At 35.1% G+C, this 18,170-nt stretch overlaps 1 protein-coding gene across 1 annotated transcript in view; it reads right to left on the reverse strand.

Moving 5' to 3' along the window:
* Positions 1–327: 327 nt before the first annotated feature.
* Positions 328–18,170, reverse strand: part of LOC129238828 (MAP kinase-activating death domain protein) — a 69,597-nt gene continuing 51,754 nt past the window's right edge. The window contains exons 21-23 of the mRNA XM_054874021.1: positions 16,207–16,279; positions 9,420–9,466; positions 328–905 (exon numbers count right to left, since the gene is read on the reverse strand). Of these exons, the coding sequence (XP_054729996.1) occupies positions 699–905; positions 9,420–9,466; positions 16,207–16,279 (327 nt within the window). The 3' untranslated portion in view covers positions 328–698. The remainder of the gene's footprint in view (positions 906–9,419; positions 9,467–16,206; positions 16,280–18,170) is intronic.

The following is an 18,170-nucleotide window of genomic DNA, read 5'->3' on the forward strand; positions in this document are numbered from 1 at the left end:
GAAACAAAAGAAGTTTTGAAAAAATTACTTTGGTGCTCTGTGGAATCTTTCAAAGCAGAAATGCAAATGACGCCTGAAATACTGATATCCTGTCGATAGGTATACATATTTACAAATTTACAAAACATATACACAAAAATGTGTGCACTAACACATATATACACAGTTATGTATGCCCATATTTGCATTTAAAACATTAAAAAAACACATTTGTGGCTTTCTTATGTCGCTTGTGGTTTTAGTTTTTACAAACATTTATTTAATATCAATTCAATCAGCTTAAATATTTATTTACAGAATCTATTGTATAAACAAGGCATGCGAACAGAGTGAAAAGTTGCTGTGTTAAATTATTCCTTACATAACAGTTGGTATTTTTATAAATAGTTTGCAGTATAAAATTTTATTATAAATATGAGTATAAGTAGATTTTTTAGGGATTGTATCGTTTCTTTGTTTGGCATTAAAAGGCAACTACGCTTAATTTATATTAGTTTGATTGAAGATTTTTGTAGAAAGTTAGTTTTAAATAAAATAAAGTCGGCACAAAATTAGGCAGCATTTTCAACTTTACTTATTGATTCTTAATTTAATTTAATTCTTATTATTTGGTTTTACTTTTTTGTGTTAGCGTAAATAGTGGACTGAATGCCTGCCAGTACACTTTGGATTTATCACAGTTGAAATACAAATTTATGTTAAGTAATGATTTCGGCTTCATTTCGTATGAGCGCAGGCCTACTTTGCTTCTCCTCTTCATCTGTCTCAGTAACTCTTGGCTGTTTGGTCGTCTCATTCGTGCTGCTGAGCCTTCGTCTTTCGCGAGCTTCCCGGTCGCGCAGATGAATGTCGTAGGCAATGGAAAGCACGCGTATGAAGTGATGTAGAATATATTCGACAGGTACCTTTTATCCGTGGTGTTGTTGTCATACAAAGTACGAGTAATTGTACGAGGAATATGTGCGTATGTGTAGCGAAATTGTTGAAATATTTACAAACATCGCATTGATTTATGAACAATACATACACACAAACACACAATTGCACATAATAAAATATGCGTATGCCAATATGCAGAATGAGTTCGTTACAATAACGGTTTTTATTTTAAATATGATGTATTTAAGTATGTACGAGTATGATTTTGTTGGTGTTAGTGGTTGTGATGTGGTGGTTGCAGAAGAGGTGTTAGTGAACATATGGACATAAAAAAGAAAAAAAATAATGAAAAAGTACAAATGGATTAATTTGAAAGTACTTGTGATACGACGGAGCTGCTTCAGCAAATCCGAAAAATTTATTAGTCGATTTTTTTGCTAAATAATTATTATCTTGCATTAAAATACAGTATATTATATTCAATTTATTTACTATTTTACCCGGTTTGTAACATCTGTAAAAGAGGAGAAGGTTTAACAGAGAGTAGATATGAAAGAAGCTGAGTAAAGAGAACTTATCGTTTGAGAAACTACAACTGAAACCTCACCGATAATCGTTTATTGGTACAACTTATTCGGAATTCTGGAGCAAACCTCTTCGTGACTCCCGCATCGTGCGACAGTAAAAGTAATTTAAGAAAAACTTCATATACACCTACGTGAAACCATAGATTCTTAATTTTTCATCAACTGAATTCTTTAAAGGATTTTAAAGTTCTAAGAACTGAATTATTGGGAGGTTGAATTAGTTTTAAAGGTTTTTTTCGAAGATTTGGGGCTTTATTGTGAAAAAACGGTACAAAATAAATAAAAAAGAACAATATTGATTTTTAGTTTAAAATTCTAAGCATTGAATTAAAAAATAATGGCGTTAAGTAATTATACTCACTCTTTGATATTAAAATGGATGTCAAACGAAACACATATCCATCCAGCTATTAAAAAAAAGGCATATTTTCCCCAGCACAAATATGGTACAATAATGCCCTTTGGAAAAGGTATCCATAAATATATATATATAAAAATCAATTGCTGTTCGTTAGTCTCGCTAAAACTCGAGAACGGCTGAACGGATTTATCTTATCTTGGTCTTGAATTATTCGTGGAGGTCTAGGGAAGGTTTAAAAGGTGAGAAAAATTCGAATAATTGCCGGGAAAATCCTCAAAACAGCATTTTTGTATTTCCCATACAAACGTTTACTATGCGAGTTAATTACATAAAATATGAGTCGATTTACTTTTGTTTTTTAAGTTGTGAGGAGAAAAAAAATAAAATTTTCTTTGAACAATAAAATAAAATTTTCTTTGAAGAATAAAAGAAAATTTAAGTCGTGCGCGTTGGAGGATCTAATATCGCGTTCTGAAACTCAACAAAAGTGAAAGTGAATCGCGAACGCGACAAAATTGTCATTCGTTCGTCCTGCATATGATAACTCTGAGTAAAAAGACATACTCGACGACAAAACATACAATATAAAATCCATGCCTGCATACATAAGTAAGTACATAATAGTTTTGTTCCCAGATAAGTTGGTTAAAAAATGCGGAATTTAAAGATTTCTACCAGTTTTGATTATGTATTTATTTTTTTAATGTTTTTTTTTTCATAAATAGTGGTCGCATTTCAGAGCACGGAAAAAAGTATTATTACGATATTATATCTATCTTTGTGGCTACGTGCGCGAGAACTTTCTTTACTTTGGTGATCCTTTGTGATAGTGACATTCCAAATAATGTGCTCTTTTTTGTGATAGTGACACTTTACTGCTAAATGAGCGGGAAATTTTCTCATTTTGATTAATTATAATTTACGATTCCGAGGAGAAGACGACCTGACTTAGGTCGTCGTAGTCAATCAAATGTGCGAAGAGCTACCTCACGTGCTAACCGCACTGATGACCAGAGACAGACAGATCAAGAAAATAGTCGCATTGCTATGTTAGAATTGCGTTCTTTAGTGAGTGACAATGTAGGAGATAGGCTTAGAATGCAACGAGTTCGTGCACATCAAACACAACAACAGCAAGCTAGACATAATGAAATTGAGCGAATCCGCAGACGCAGTGCTCCTGTGATTCTTGAACGAGCTGCATTCCACTATAATCCGTCAATTGATTATTGTGCCGACAAATCGGTAACAATTGGGGAAATGAAAACAATTTGTAAATATTGTAAGGCATTAAAATACACTGGTGAATCTACTGGATTATGTTGTGCTGAAGGCAAAGTAAAATTGCCACAATTGGTCCCACCACCAGATCCTTTACGCTCTTTAGTTTCTGGGATTGGAAATGATTCTAAGCACTTCTTGACCAACATTCAGAAATATAACAACTGTTTCCAGATGACATCATTTGGTGCTACACATATTATACAAGACAATTTCATGCCCACTTTCTAGGTATTATACAGTAGGTTCTGTTTTTATGCGGTTTTGAAATAGTGCGGTTTTTTTTTAAATTACAAAATGCATGTCGACCTATCTGGAATTGTACATATAAACAAGATTCTAAACCAGCTAAGCAAAAACTCATCACAGATTACATCAGAAATGCTAACCCTACAAGTATAGAACCGCCTGTATAACTATCTAGATCAGACGTGTACATTTCCTCAAGTGACGAAAGTGATTTTACGCAAAATCCTAAACGAACGCGCAACATGTGGGTATTGTCTGATTCTATTTCTGACTTAAATTTATTTTTCGATTCTGACGTTTCTTAAATAAAGATAAAATTTTCAAAAATACAATATTTTGTTTATGCGATTTAATTTAATTATTTCAGATTCATGCGGTCTATGGAACGTATCTATAGTTATAATATGGGACTAGTGCCCTTTTTTATGCGATTTTATTACATTATTTCAGATTTATGCGGTTTTAGCATTTGAAACGTATCTATAGTTCTACTATAGAACTAGTAGCTTTTTTTATGCTGTTTTTTTTTATGCTGTTTCTTGCGGAACGTATATACCGCATAAAAACAGAACCTACTGTATAAGAATATTTTTTTATATTATTCAAGTTTGTACTAAAATATATATATCGGAAATAATTAATGGACAAATTTTTAAAAATTACAGATACAAGGACAAATTTATCACTTACTGGGAACTCTGTTACCACTACCTGATGCAGATCATCAATTTTTACAAATTTATTTTATGGGCAATTCAGATGCGGAAATTAATAATCGTTGTGCTCACAATCCAACAGTGAAGAGAACCATTGTCCAACAATTACAAATGTTTCTTCATCAGTATAACAATTTACTAAACATGTTCAAAATAGCATTGGATCGGATGCCATCTGATAGCCATAATATTATTATTCGAGCTGACAAAACACCTGCCGGTGAACACACAAGGAGGTTCAATTCACCTACCATTGATGAAGTGGCTGTTGTCATTGTGGGAGAAAATTTACAATCTAGAGATATTGTGCTTCACCGTCGGAATAGTGATTTAAAACGTGTATCTGAAACACATAGGAGTTATGATGCACTACAATATCCTTTGATCTTCTGGCAGGGGGAAGATGGATACCATTTTAATATCAAAATGGTAAATCAAGTAACAGGTAAATGAATTGAACAAGATTAAATAATATTTTTAAATTCAATTCATCTAAGTAACAATTTAAACATTTATCATTTTTGATTGCAGGTGCTGAAACCAACAAAAAAGTTAGTGCTATGAATTTCTATTCATACAGACTCATGATCCGTCAAGGTGAAGTAAATCATATTTTGATGTGTCAACGACTTTTTCATCAGTTTGCAGTTGACATGTATGTCAAAATTGAGACTGACCGATTGACATACATCCGTTTGAACCAACGACGGCTACGGTCAGAGGAATACATCCATCTCCGCGATGCTATAAATGCTGATGGCAATGTGAATAATGTAGGAAGAATGACAATTTTGCCAGCTAATTATATAGGAAGCCCACGCCAAATGCATGAATATGCTCAGGATGCTATGTCATATGTTAGGCATTATGGCCGCCCAGACTTATTTGTTACATTCACATGTAACCCAAAATGGTCCGAAATCGAGAAGGAATTACTACATAGCCAAACACCAGTTGATAGACATGACATAACTGCCAGAGTTTTTAAACAAAAATTAAAATCTCTCATGAATTTCTTAATAAAGCATTGTGTGTATGGCCGAGTCCGTTGTTGGATGTACTCTGTAGAATGGCAAAAGCGTGGATTGCCACATGCGCACATTTTAGTCTGGTTATATATACAAATTCAGCCGTTTTTCGCGTTGTGATGAACTTTACGGAGAGTGGCTCAACCGATTTTAACCAAACTTTGCCACATTGAAGAGACACATGTGGAGAAGGTTTGTGTTTTGAAATTTTAAGAATCAGATACCAGGGTCTCGAGAAATAGGCCAAAACGTGGACCCGGGTAACCCTAGAATGTGTTTGTACAATATGGGTAGCAAATGGAAGCTGTTGGTGATTTCTATAGTATAGAGTATTTTTCATACCGTTCCGTGGCTAGGGTCTCGAGATATAGGCCAAAACGTGGGTCTCGAAATATATGCCAAAACGTGGACCCGCCGTGTCTTTGCACCGAATTAAACCAAACTTACACACATTGTTAAGTAAGTATTGAAAATGGGTTTCGTAAAGTTTGGTTGTAATTCGGAACACCGGCAACGCGTACAGCGTTCTTTTGAACCAGCCATAATGTCGTTTACTTTTTTAACGCTTGGGGCGGAACTGAACTGTCAAATTGACAGTGTGAGTTACAATGTGTCAATATTTCTTTCTGATTTGGACGCCATAAGGAGAAGACGTAGGTGCAAAGTGTAAAAATTTTTTGTGAATTTTTTTGGAGTGGATTTTGGAACAGTGAATAATTTCTTACGAAATTTGAGAATTTAATGTGAAATCCGAATGTTCAAATGAAATTATGTTTTGTGGATTTATTTTTTCGGTCCATATGCGATAAGCTACGATACACCATGAGTGAAAAAAATGGTAAAAAAAAAATGGTAAAAAACAAAAGAAATTGTTAAAGGATGCAAAAGAAGAGCACGAAAAATGCGTAACTTTGATGAAAAAATTAATAGGCTTATCATGCAAATTGTCAACGATTTTCAGAAGAAAAGAGATGATTTAAGAAAATCACAACAAAATAAAATAATCCTGACCATGTGGACTTGGGCTTTTAAACACATATGCATCGAAAATATAATCCACAAAATTGAAAAAAAAACATGTTTTAAAATCTCAGTACACCATAATTACAATCATGTTTATTACAGTACAAATGCCAAGACAATCACGTAATCATATTGGTCGTTCGACAAATAATAATAGGCGCATAAGAAATGACCGGAATAACGCGACATCAGAAGAACGTCAAGAACAAAATGAAGTAGTCAAACGATTGATGAATAATGTCATCCAAGCAACTATTTTAATTGGCAAATTCAAGAATGAAGACGTTCTAATACCAAGAATTCCAATGATTCCACCTGGATTGCCATTTGAATTCAAGTGTTTGCAACTGCCCATTCGTTTAGCATTTGCAATAACTATCAATAAATCACAAGGGCAAACTTTAGAAATATGCGGGATGAATTTAGAAGAACCAGTATTCACCCATGGTCAACTATACGTTGGCTGTTCACGTGTTGGGAAGCCAACAACATTATATATTTACTCAAAAACAAATAGAAAAACAAAAGATATTGTTTATGCCAAAGCGCTTGGATAAAGAATAAAGATATAAATAATATGAAAACCATATCTTTTCTGTTCTAAACCATATCTATTCTATTTTAGTGTGCCCAGCGAAGCGGGCCGGGTTTGCTAGTAAATTATAAATAGAGTGGCGTTCGATATTTTCGGTTGGTAAGTTTAAAATGTTATCTTATTGAAGTGAAAACTTCTTTAGAATCGTTGGGAGTGATTTGAGAAAAAGTGAAACGAAAAAAGCGACACTCTTGGCTACGAATATTACATATAAACGTAGCGACGAACTAAATAACTTTTAGGCCAACGCCGACAGCATGGCGCGATAGCCGAGCGGCTAGCAATGTGAGCTTCCGATCCAAAATTCTTGGTTCGAATCACAAGGAAAAAATTTTTTTTATACAGTTATTTTATTTTATTTTATGATATGTTTATGAGGAGCTTTTTTTCATGGCAGAAATACACTCGGTGTTTTGCCATTGCCTGCTGAGGGGTGAGCGCTATTAGAAAAATAGTTTTCCTTAATTTTGGTGTTTTCACCGAGATTCGAACTGACGTTCTCTCTGTGAATTCTGAATAGTAGTCACGCACCAACCCATTCGGCTACGGCGTTTGTTTAATTTTACTGATGCAAAAATGAGGAAAAATATATTAATAAAGTTTGCTTACTGTTTACACATTTTCCAAAGGTGACGGAGAACCAAAAAAAAAGTCGATTTTCAAACAAATACGAGTGCATATGTGTAATTGTGTTAGAGTTTCGGTCACGCCCCAGCAAAACCTGCGTGCATATGTGTTTGTAACATTCAAAAAAATGTAATTGTGTTAGAGTTTCGGTCACGCAGGTTTTGCTGGGGACGCTCATAATAGCAACCGCGTGTGTATTTTTATATTCGTAAATATTTTCATTTTTAAATATTTACCGTAATTATGCCGAAAAATAATACAGAAAAGTGTCGTGAGTATCGACAGAAAAAAAAATCAATAAATAGCATCACGGAATTCATTCACGAAAATATAATGTAGTATACACCAGAAGTATCGCGGATACTTAGAAAAGTTTACAATAAAGTTCCAATGATTTTAAGTGGCGATTTTAACGTAAATTTTGCATTGGACACAGCGGTTCCTTCAATTGACGTTCTCAATACAACTTTCAATTTAAAAATGTGTAACAATCGCACTGAATCGACAACACGATCAAAAACAACCATTGACGCGGTATTTCAAAGATATGTTGACAACATCGAAACCAAAGCATTTGTATCATATTTTATCTATCATAAGCCACTCGTATCATTTGTTGAAATTGAAAACATTGAGGATGAATAATAATAAAATGAAGAAAATAAAATATGAACTTTACCTATAGCAATATTATAATGAACCTATAATTATCCCGCTCCTAATGCTGCTTTCGTCTTATTCTCTCTCAGTTTGTTTTACGGAAGGTTTCACTTCTATCGCGTCTAACCGTTAGACTGGTATTTTTTTTTTTAACTAACTCTTTTAACAAAAAACAAAAAAAGGCAAGTGCTCTTATTTGCGTAAACTTTTCGTTTTCCCAAACCGTCTCTCTGGGGAAAAAAGGCTGAGTTTACTTGTTTCAGATTGAAATTGCGGCCATAAAGGAATGTATTAGGAGAATACGCGGTGCCGTTACTTATATTTTGTTTTTAATTTTTGTAGTATTGTGCTTTAAAGTTTACTCTCTGCCCTAAACCCGAACAAATGTTGAAATGCTCTACGTTTAGCAGTTTCGTCAAAAAAAAATGTTGTAACCGTCTAATTTTTATTCCTTCAAGATGTTTTTACGCCTTAACGCCGAAAGTGGAAAAGGCGATCGAAAATTATTCCACTTTGAAGCGAAAGAACGAAGAATGGTTGGACAAATCAGTGAAAGTGAACAGTTTAACTATTTTAACGGTTCTTGTTTTACATCAGCTTAAAAATAGGAGTCTGCTGCTAAAAGGGTATGTGATGAAAATAAATTGTATTATACAAATTTAATTTATTTTACAATTTGTGTATGGTTTTTAAAGTGTTAAGTGAATAATACTGAACTAAGTTTATCGGATTTACTAAATCAGCTCGTAATATATGTACGTGTATGTAAAAATGTAATAAAGTTTAAGGGTAAAATATTATACTTAAAATTTAATACCAGCCCTGCTCTGCTTCGAAAACATACATTTTTATTATCGAAAACAACATTTAGACGCTAAGATGTAAGTGGTAACCAAAAATTTTGAAAAAGTTGCAAAAACTGCCGTTTATTCTGACGTGTTTTAGCGCTTACTTATTCGCTAGAATACTGGCTTTTTGTAAAGCAACGTTGTTGGTAACAACATTTTGTTAGACTGCAAAATTGAGCTATATAAAATATATTTATGCAAGCATGTACTGTAGGCCAATTCTTAATTAAGTGCAAACCATCAGGCAATGGCACCACAATAATAAAATGTGCGTATATATGTATGTATATATTTCCTACCATAATTTACGAATGTCGTTTGCATTTAATTGTGAATAGGCTTTATATGAAAAAAAAGGATTGATAAAGCATTGTTCATAAAGAGTGACTTTCGAATTTACATAAATTAAATGAATTAATGAGTTTTTACGCATGCGATTTTAGTAAAAGTACATTACATCTATACCGAGAGGTGACACACTCCTTTCAATGCCCTTCAACAAAGCAGCTTTGAAAACTGAGCTGACTAATGCTAGAAATTAATGTGGCCCACATATTCTACTCACCAATTTAGATTTATATTTTCGCTGGATCAGATGACGCGTTTTAGGATCTGAAATAAAATATAAAAACAAACAACAATTGAATTATGTTTCAACATTTTCACAAAGGGTACATAACATACATTTGTCCTAATATGTATAGATATTGGGCAGTCGAAAATGTCTTTTCGTATTTTGTGAATAGATGTCGTTGGAGTCATCTAACTCCAGTGCTACCAATCACATGTGTCATATCATATGGTGTTAGAAAGGTGACATTTTAAGAAAAAAAATTACATTCGGAGAAGTTGAAAAAAGTTATAGCTCTTCAAAAATGTGTGAAAATAATGAAGAAATTCGCTATATTTTGAAATTTTTGTATAAAAAAGGGAAGAATGCCACGCAAGCCACCAATGAAATTTGTGAAGTTTACGGAGACGGTGCTGTATCAGTTCGTGTAGCACAACAATGGTTCGCTTGCTTCCGTTCTGGAAATTTCGATGTGAAAGATGCACCTCGCTCCGGTCGACCTATCGTTGAAAAAGTCGATGAAATTATGGAAATGATTGACCAGGATCGTCACATAAGCTGCCATAATATCACCAAGGCACTAAACATTCATCATCAAACGGTTTTGAACCATTTAAAAAAGGCTGGTTACAAAAAGGGGCTCGATGTTTGGGTACCACATGAATTGTCTGTGAAAAATTTAATGGACCGAATTAACATTTGCGATTCTTTGCTGAAACGAAATGAAATCGAACCATTTCTGAAGCGAGTGGTAACAGAAGACGAAAAGTGGATCAAATACGACAATAATGTGCGAAAAAGATCATGGTGCAAGGGTGGTGAAGCTCAACAAATGGTCGCAAAGCCAGGATTGACGCCTCGCAAGGTTATTCTGTGTGTTTGGTGGGATTGGAAAGGAATCATCCACTATGAGCTGCTCCAGCCTGCTCGAACCATGGATTCTACACTTTACTGTCAACAACCGATGAGATTGAAGCAAGCAATCGAAAAAAAACGGCCAGAACTGATCAGCAGAAAGGGCGTTGTCTCCCATCAGGACAACGCTAGGTCACACACATCTTTGATGACTCGGCAAAAACTGGGAGAGCTTGGCTGGGAAGTTTTGATGCATCCACCATATAACCCTGACCTTGCACCATCGGACTACCATTTGTTTCGGTCAATGCCGAACTCCCTTAATGGAGTAAAGTTGGCTTCAAGAGAAGCCTGTGAAAATTACTTGTCGCAGTTTTTCGCCGAGAAACCACAAAAATTTTACACTGATGGAATAATGTCTCTAGAAGAAAAATGCCAAAAGGTGGTAGACCAAAATGGTACATATTTGGTTTAATAAAGTTCATTATAAATATAAAAAAAATGAGTTGAAGTTTGATTAGAAATACGAAAAGACTTTTTCGACTACCCAATATATTAAGTATATATTTTTTCCCATGAATACTAGGTGCAACATAGCGTCCCGATGGCTTAAACAATTTTTATTCTTGATTTCTAAATATGTTCTATGTTCAAACAAATTAATCACCCATTTTTTTATTCTATTCGTGTAAAATAAATCCATAATTTCTCGGTAGATAGCTGTAGTGAACGGTATCTCGTAAAGCACCGATCAAGAAAAGTGAAATTTATGCTCGTTATCGAGGTGACATTTCACACTAAATTAATTCTTTTGCTGTTTTTTGTTTGTTCCATTCAGTTGTGGGTTACAGGGTGTTAACAATGGATGTCAACAAAGAGAAAATTCAGTACATTTTACAGTTTTTCTTTGATAAAGGGGAAGAATGCAAGCCGGGCCTTAAAGTTGATGGATGGTGGATGGTGATGTTAAAGAAAATGCCGATAAATCACAGAAATTATCGAAGTTGAACGTCATGTTAGTAGTCGTAGTGTCGCCCAGGAGCTAAAGATCGACCATAAAAAAGTTTCAAACTATTTGCGCAAAATAAAAAATAAAAATAACACTGCGTTACAAAAACGAACTTTTTTTCTGTCCTATGAACCAAATATACTTTTTCGGAAAGGGGAGAAAAAATAAAAATAACGTGTATCGGCGATTTTCATGTACACGTCAGAATTTTTTTTTTTAATGTATAAAATATAGAGCTCGTAGTCCGCCTGTGTGAAAAACTTTGGATCAATTTTTAACCCTTTTTCCGTGATCCAATCGCGCTGAATTTCTGCAGGCAGACTCGTGGAAATGTTTTTATTATGTAAAATTAAAAAAAAAAAGTTTTATCAATTCTCAGATTTTCTTGAATTTTTTTTTCTAAAAAAAAAATTTTTTCTAAATTTTCGGCATAACTTGACTCCAAATTTTTAAACAACTTATTAACCTTTAATTTACTGTTTCATATAACACACTCTGGCACAGTTGCCGTTATTGAGCAGTTTCTTGGCAACAAAAGAGCTGACAATTATAAAAATATTGTTGCAGAAATGATTTCGGCATATGGCGAAATGGGCATATTAATGTCGCCAAAGATCCATTTCCTTCACAATCATTTAGATTGTTTCCCTGGTGATTTAGGAGCTTGTAGCGATGAACATGGCGAAAGGTTCCATCAGGACATTGCGGCTATTGAAAAGCGCTTTAAAGGACAAGACATTACGCATATGCTTGGCGAATACTGTTGGTCTATTTGTCGCGATACTGACACAAATGCTTACAAACGCAAAAATAAAAGACCTAAGTTTCTTTAAAAGCATTAAAATTTTTAATGTAACAATTTTTAATTTTAATATAATAAAATTAATAAAAAAATTCGGGGTTTTATATCTCTATTGTAATGCGGAGTGAAATACCTTTCTTTTGATACCCACATCGGCATATCTCATGCAATTTTTTTTAAATTTCGAACAGGTGGCACCCATGTGAAACATTGTCAGTGGCAACACCTAGGTGAAAAGTCTAGAAATGTGATACACTATCTCTGTGCCCAATTTCATTCAAATCCGTTAAGCTAATCCTGAGATCGTGTGGCTATACAGATATGCATACAAGAATTGCTCGTTTAAAGTTGTAAAATACAAAAAAAAAATTGTGATGTGTACATGAAAATCGCTGATACACGTGTATTTTTATTTTTTTATCCCCTTTCCGAAAAAGTATAGTAACGCGGTGTAATGAATTTCTTTTTCCCCAAACTAATATTTTTTTATCCTTGCCCCAAACGCTATGAAAATTACCATTGAGTTCTCAATGAAAAAATGCACTTTTATACATATGGAGGTTTTTTTTTTGATAATTTTATATTTTTATTTTTGAAGTTTTGTAGTGTCCCTAGAAAAATGGTTTAAATTATATATATATTTTTTAGAGAAGTATAAAGTATCATCAAAACAAAACAAAGACGAGGATTTTTAACTCCGACCTAAAATCAGTACTCCTATATAGCTGTGAAATTAGGTCTGTGGTCGTTGCAACAACAAAAAAGCTTCAGACTTTTCTAAATTGCTGCTTCAGAGTAAATCTGCGCATCTGGTGACCTGAACCCTGGGTGTCAAATAATAAGCCCCTTAGTCGAGGTCAACCTGGAATTGCGAGCGTAAATGGAGATGGATTGATCATAATCTGCGAAAATTTGCGACTGGCATCAACAGAATGTCCTTAGATTGGAATCCACAAGCCTCCCGCCATATAGGTAGACCCAAAGGATCTTGGAGACGAAGCTCGTACGATGAAATCACGAGAGCTGACGACTCGCTGACATGGCCGTAAATAAAGCTCAAAGCCAGGAATCGATCCCAATGGAATTTATTTGTTTCGGTACTCTGCGCCCCCAGTCGGCGCTCTGGCAAATAGTTATAGTAATAGGGTGCCAAATTTACGGGAGAGTGCGTTTTTCCATTGAAACTCAACGATAATTTTCGAAAAGTTCACGGCACGGGTAAATATTATATATTAAAATAAAAATTAGAAAATGTATCTCCTTTGTTTCCTAGTAAAAAACAAATTGTTTTGCTAAGTATACAGAAATTACAAGCTCTTATTTTATGCTGTGTAAAAAATGTATCGGAATTATGCATGAAAATGCATAAAACTATCAAAAAAAGTTATCAAAAATCATCATGCAGAGAGGATATAAAGGAAACTGTAAAGCACCGTCTGCGAATTTGTCCGGCATTATCAAAAACGCGCTCGAAATGCCTGGGAACCCCACACTTTGAGGCTCTCTATGATATCTCAAAAATGGATCTTCCAGCGCTGCGCAGATTTACTAAAGGCGTTGGCATCCTCCCGATGTCTACCTTAAATCTTAAGAGAGGTCAGTAGTCAACTGGTATCGCTGGGGATCAAAGGTTTATGCGTGGCTTAATGCTAGCCGGTTTAACCTAACCCAACTACTCGCATTGTGGTTGGTGAATTGAAACGCAGTTTTTCAAAGGCATACACATATAAGTATAAGTATATTTTCGAATTTCTCTCTTTAAAGTTGTCTTTCATTTTGTTTTTTTGTGAAAATTTCCCAGGCTTGTCATATTTCATACTTTTAGCTGAAAAAACCAAATCTATGTTATTACCCAGACATCCTCCCGATGTAAACTCACCGTTTATAACAGACCAACTGAACAGGCGCTTAAATTTAAATACCTTGGAACGTTAACAACCAGTAATAAAGAAATAAAAAAAAAGAATCAAAAAATCCAAATTACTTCTCGTAATACTAACGTAAGCTTCAGAAGCGAGAGCTGACTGTTGAAATGCTATCGCCGGGCACACTCTGTACGTTAGAAAAACGAATGCCGAGATCTGCGAGTTTTGTGAAATCGAGGATATCAATAAATTCACCAGGAAAATAAAAAAAGAAAGGCGAAATCATGTTGCAAGAATGCACTCTGACAGAATAGCCAAAGTAGTTATGAAAGCTAAACCAAATGTTATAAGGCACAAGGACGACCACCCAGAAGATGGAACGAATACTGGACAGCAAGCCCGCAATCTAATCTAACATCTTTTTACTAACATTATATCTTTTAGAAATATTCATACATATGTATTTACAATCAACTAAGTGTTCATACAAAATATTCGGTCCTATACGATTAGAAGACGGTACGTACCATATACGGTATAACCACGAGCTCAGCATTTTAATCGCGGGACGAAATGTAATGCGATTTATAAAGACTCAAAGCTTACGGTGGTAGGGACACGCCCTAAAAATTATCAGCGAAATAGCGGCCAAAAAAGTTTTAGAATCAAATCCTGTTGGAGCCAGAAGCAGAGGCCGGCCAAGGCGACGATGGTTGCAAGCCGTGGAAGGCGACACACATAAGATGAGAAGCGAGAGCGGGCTGTCGCGAAGAATGGAGACCATATGGTGAAGGAGACAAGAGTCCACCCCGGACTGTAACGCCAATATGAGAAGAGTAAGAAGATATTTTTAGAAATTACCGCTAAAGGTGTTATTGGGTGTGCTTCTTGACGCTGTTCCACAAATGGAGGGACCTACAGTTTCAAGTCGGCTCCAAACGGCAGATATTTTTATGAGGAGCTTTTTCATTGCAGAAATTCACTCGGAGGTTTGCCATTGCCTGCCGAGGGGCGACCGCTATTAGAAAAAACGTTTTCTTAATTTTGGTGTTTCACCGAGCTTCAAACCTACGTTCCCTCTGAATTCCGAATGGTAGTCACACACCAATCCATTCGGCTTTCCACAAATAGATAAAATAAATATGTATTTGGTGCAGTAAAATGTGCTCAAACTTTTTTCACTTTATTTCGATGATGAAACTACATAATACAGGGTTTGATTGAAAAGTAATGAGCCTTTCCCGCGCGGAGCGTCTGCCAAGCGATCAACCGAATCGGCTGGTGGGGGAAAATGATCGTTGGACCTTCCCCTTCCACTAGAAACCGGTACCAGTTCACTGGCAAAAGCGGTGCAGTCAACATCGCTCCGCGCGTGAAAGCTGTTTTAAAAGTGCGTTAGGATTTTGCAGTGGCGAAAATGCAGCGATCGTTGGAGCAACGTTACTCGATCAAATTTTGCGTAAAGCTAAACAAAACGAGTACCGAAACCATTGGGCTACTCAAGGAGGCTTACGGGGACCAATCTCTGTCCAGGGCCCAGGTAAAACGATGGCACAAGTCGTTCAAGGAAGGCCGAGAGGACATCGAAGACGAACAGCGATCTGGAATGCCTTAGACGACGCAAACAGACGAAGATGTGAACCGGGTTCGTGAATTTTGGAACATTGACCGTCGTGCTAGTCTACGTGAGATTAGTGAAGAGTTAAATTTAACTTATTACAATGTGCGGGAAATCGTGACCGGAAAACTTGAAATGCGGTCCGACCTCGTCAACAATTGGACCCTTCATCACGACAATGCGCCGGCGCACACTGCCTTCCTCTGCACCTCTGCATTGGCCAAGATGGGGGTTCCGGTGCTTCTCCACCCTCCCTACTGCCCAGACCTGTCCCCTCCGGACTACTTCTTGTTCCCGCGCCTGAAAAGAAAGCTGTAGGGGAGGCGTTTCGACTCCATCGAGGCGATCCAAAAAACTGTGACAGCCGAATTGAACGCGATTCCGGCGGATGAGTTTAAAAAATGTTTCCTGCAGTGAAAGGACCGCTACCAGCGGTGTATTGACGCTCAAGGGTCCTATTTTGCAGAATATTAGTTGTATAAGCCAAAAGGTTTAATAAAACTGCTTAAAAAAAATAAGGTTCATTACTTTTCAATCAAACTCTGTACATATACTGTAGTTATAACTATCTCAATGCAAATGGCTAAAATAGTCACTCCTTCGCAAATGTTACTCTAAAATATGGTACTTACTGTATTCTTCCAAAACGAAAACGCCACCTTTCTGCGTGAAGCATTTTCGTATGTGGTCCAGACGCACAAAGAACTGAAACGAGGGTAAACAATATGTTTCAGACCATTTACAAAGTTTTTAAATACGTAAAAAATAAGTGATGCTCAGCTGTATTGAATTATTTCTGAAGTTTTAATTTTTTTTTTTTGAAATTGGGTATGTGTTTGTGTACTTATGTGGAATATATTTATTTGCTTAGAAATAGGGCATGCATAGTTAAAATACTGATCAGTGTTATTGCTACATATGTAAAACGCAGAATTTCAAAAATAAGTCACTAAAAAGTAATATAAAACAAAAATCAAAAAACAACCGTTTCTTGTATTTCCAATGAGTTAGACCCACTGTCGCTCTATAAGTACAAAAAAGCGAGACTTCGTACACAGTTTACTTATCTACATTTCAACTCGCCGCAAAGTCATTGGCAAAAGCACAGCTAGTAGCACAGAGGCTACACTAAAATACGGTTATATAAGAATACATGTACATATACATACATACACAAAATATCAAAGGTTGAAGCGAAAGCTAAATCAAAATCAAAAGCACAAGGGAAAGTGGAAGCAAAAGCAAAGCAAAAGTAAAAGCAAAAGCAAAAGCAAAAGCAAAAGCAAAGCAAAGCAAAAGCAAAAGCAAAAGCAAAAGCAAAAGCAAAAGCAAAAGCAAAAGCAAAGCAAAAGCAAAAGCTTACATACGTATTTTAGCAACTGAAAAGCAGAGCAAGAGGCGATTACCAATAAACCAATAAATTTGTGAACAAACGATAATTTGGCCATAGAGACTCGCAATACCACAGCCCTTGGTACGAGTATTAAGCGCGGACATGAGGCATGGCAGTAGGCGTGCAGGTGAATATATAAGGCATGAGCAAAGCGATTATAAATATTCATGTATGTTTCTTGTTAAGTGATTAGGTAAAAAATTTGTTGTATACGGAAAACAGAGAAAATAAATAAAAAATTAACCAGATGAAATTAAAGGGAAAAATCATTGACATAATGAAAAGATTTAAAATTGCTATGCAAAATTATCGAATGATAAATCCAGTTACTTTATAAATTTTATGAGTTTAATTTCATTAAGGAAAAATAATAAGTTAGTAAACGGAACACAAGTGAAAGTTAAGAAAACTCAAAACGAATGTATGTAATTATTGTTAGGTTTCATTGTTGTTTTTGCTTTTTTAATCACAGTACAGGTTTAATTGAATTCTAATTAGCACTTGTGAGATGGTCTTAACTAAAAAATACGTACAATGGCTAATACTTATGTAGCTACATATTGGCTAAGCTATGTTGTATTGTATTGTGGTGGCTAACGCTAACAGCAAAAATAAAATTTTAATTTAATACCATTATTTATTTTATTTTAATTCTTCTTTTGGAATTATAAAAATAATTGGCACTAATAGTAATTTATTTACCATTATTGTTATTAAATTTATTATCATTTTATTTTATAAGATTTTTTTGTGAACAATAAGTTGCTTAACTGCGTTTAGGTGAGAAAAACAGACAGCCGTAGAGAAGCATAGCATATCACAGGGCGTTGAAAGCGATGTAAGGGTAGGTGTTAGAGCAAACCTACAACGCAGTGAAAGTGTTAGTCGATAAACGTATTTAACATTTATTTCAACTGAAACGTATTAGTGATGGAAAGCTGGATGTGGAAGCGGGAGTTAAGCTTAAGTGATTACGAGTATATGGAGGGGATCTTTAGAAGCTCAATATTGTAAAGTAGTATGTAACACCATTACCATGAACTTGTTGTTAAAATTTGTTCTCTATATGTATAAATTTTCACTTGTAAATATACTAATTAACTCGGCATGCAGGCGGTCCTTTTTGAGTATTCCAATTCATACCTTGTTAAATATTTGTTAAACAACTCATAAATAAATATTTAATTAATATTGTGTAAAATG

This window comes from Anastrepha obliqua, chromosome 2, assembly GCF_027943255.1.
Source record: "Anastrepha obliqua isolate idAnaObli1 chromosome 2, idAnaObli1_1.0, whole genome shotgun sequence".
In the NCBI taxonomy this organism is placed as follows: domain Eukaryota; kingdom Metazoa; phylum Arthropoda; class Insecta; order Diptera; family Tephritidae; genus Anastrepha; species Anastrepha obliqua.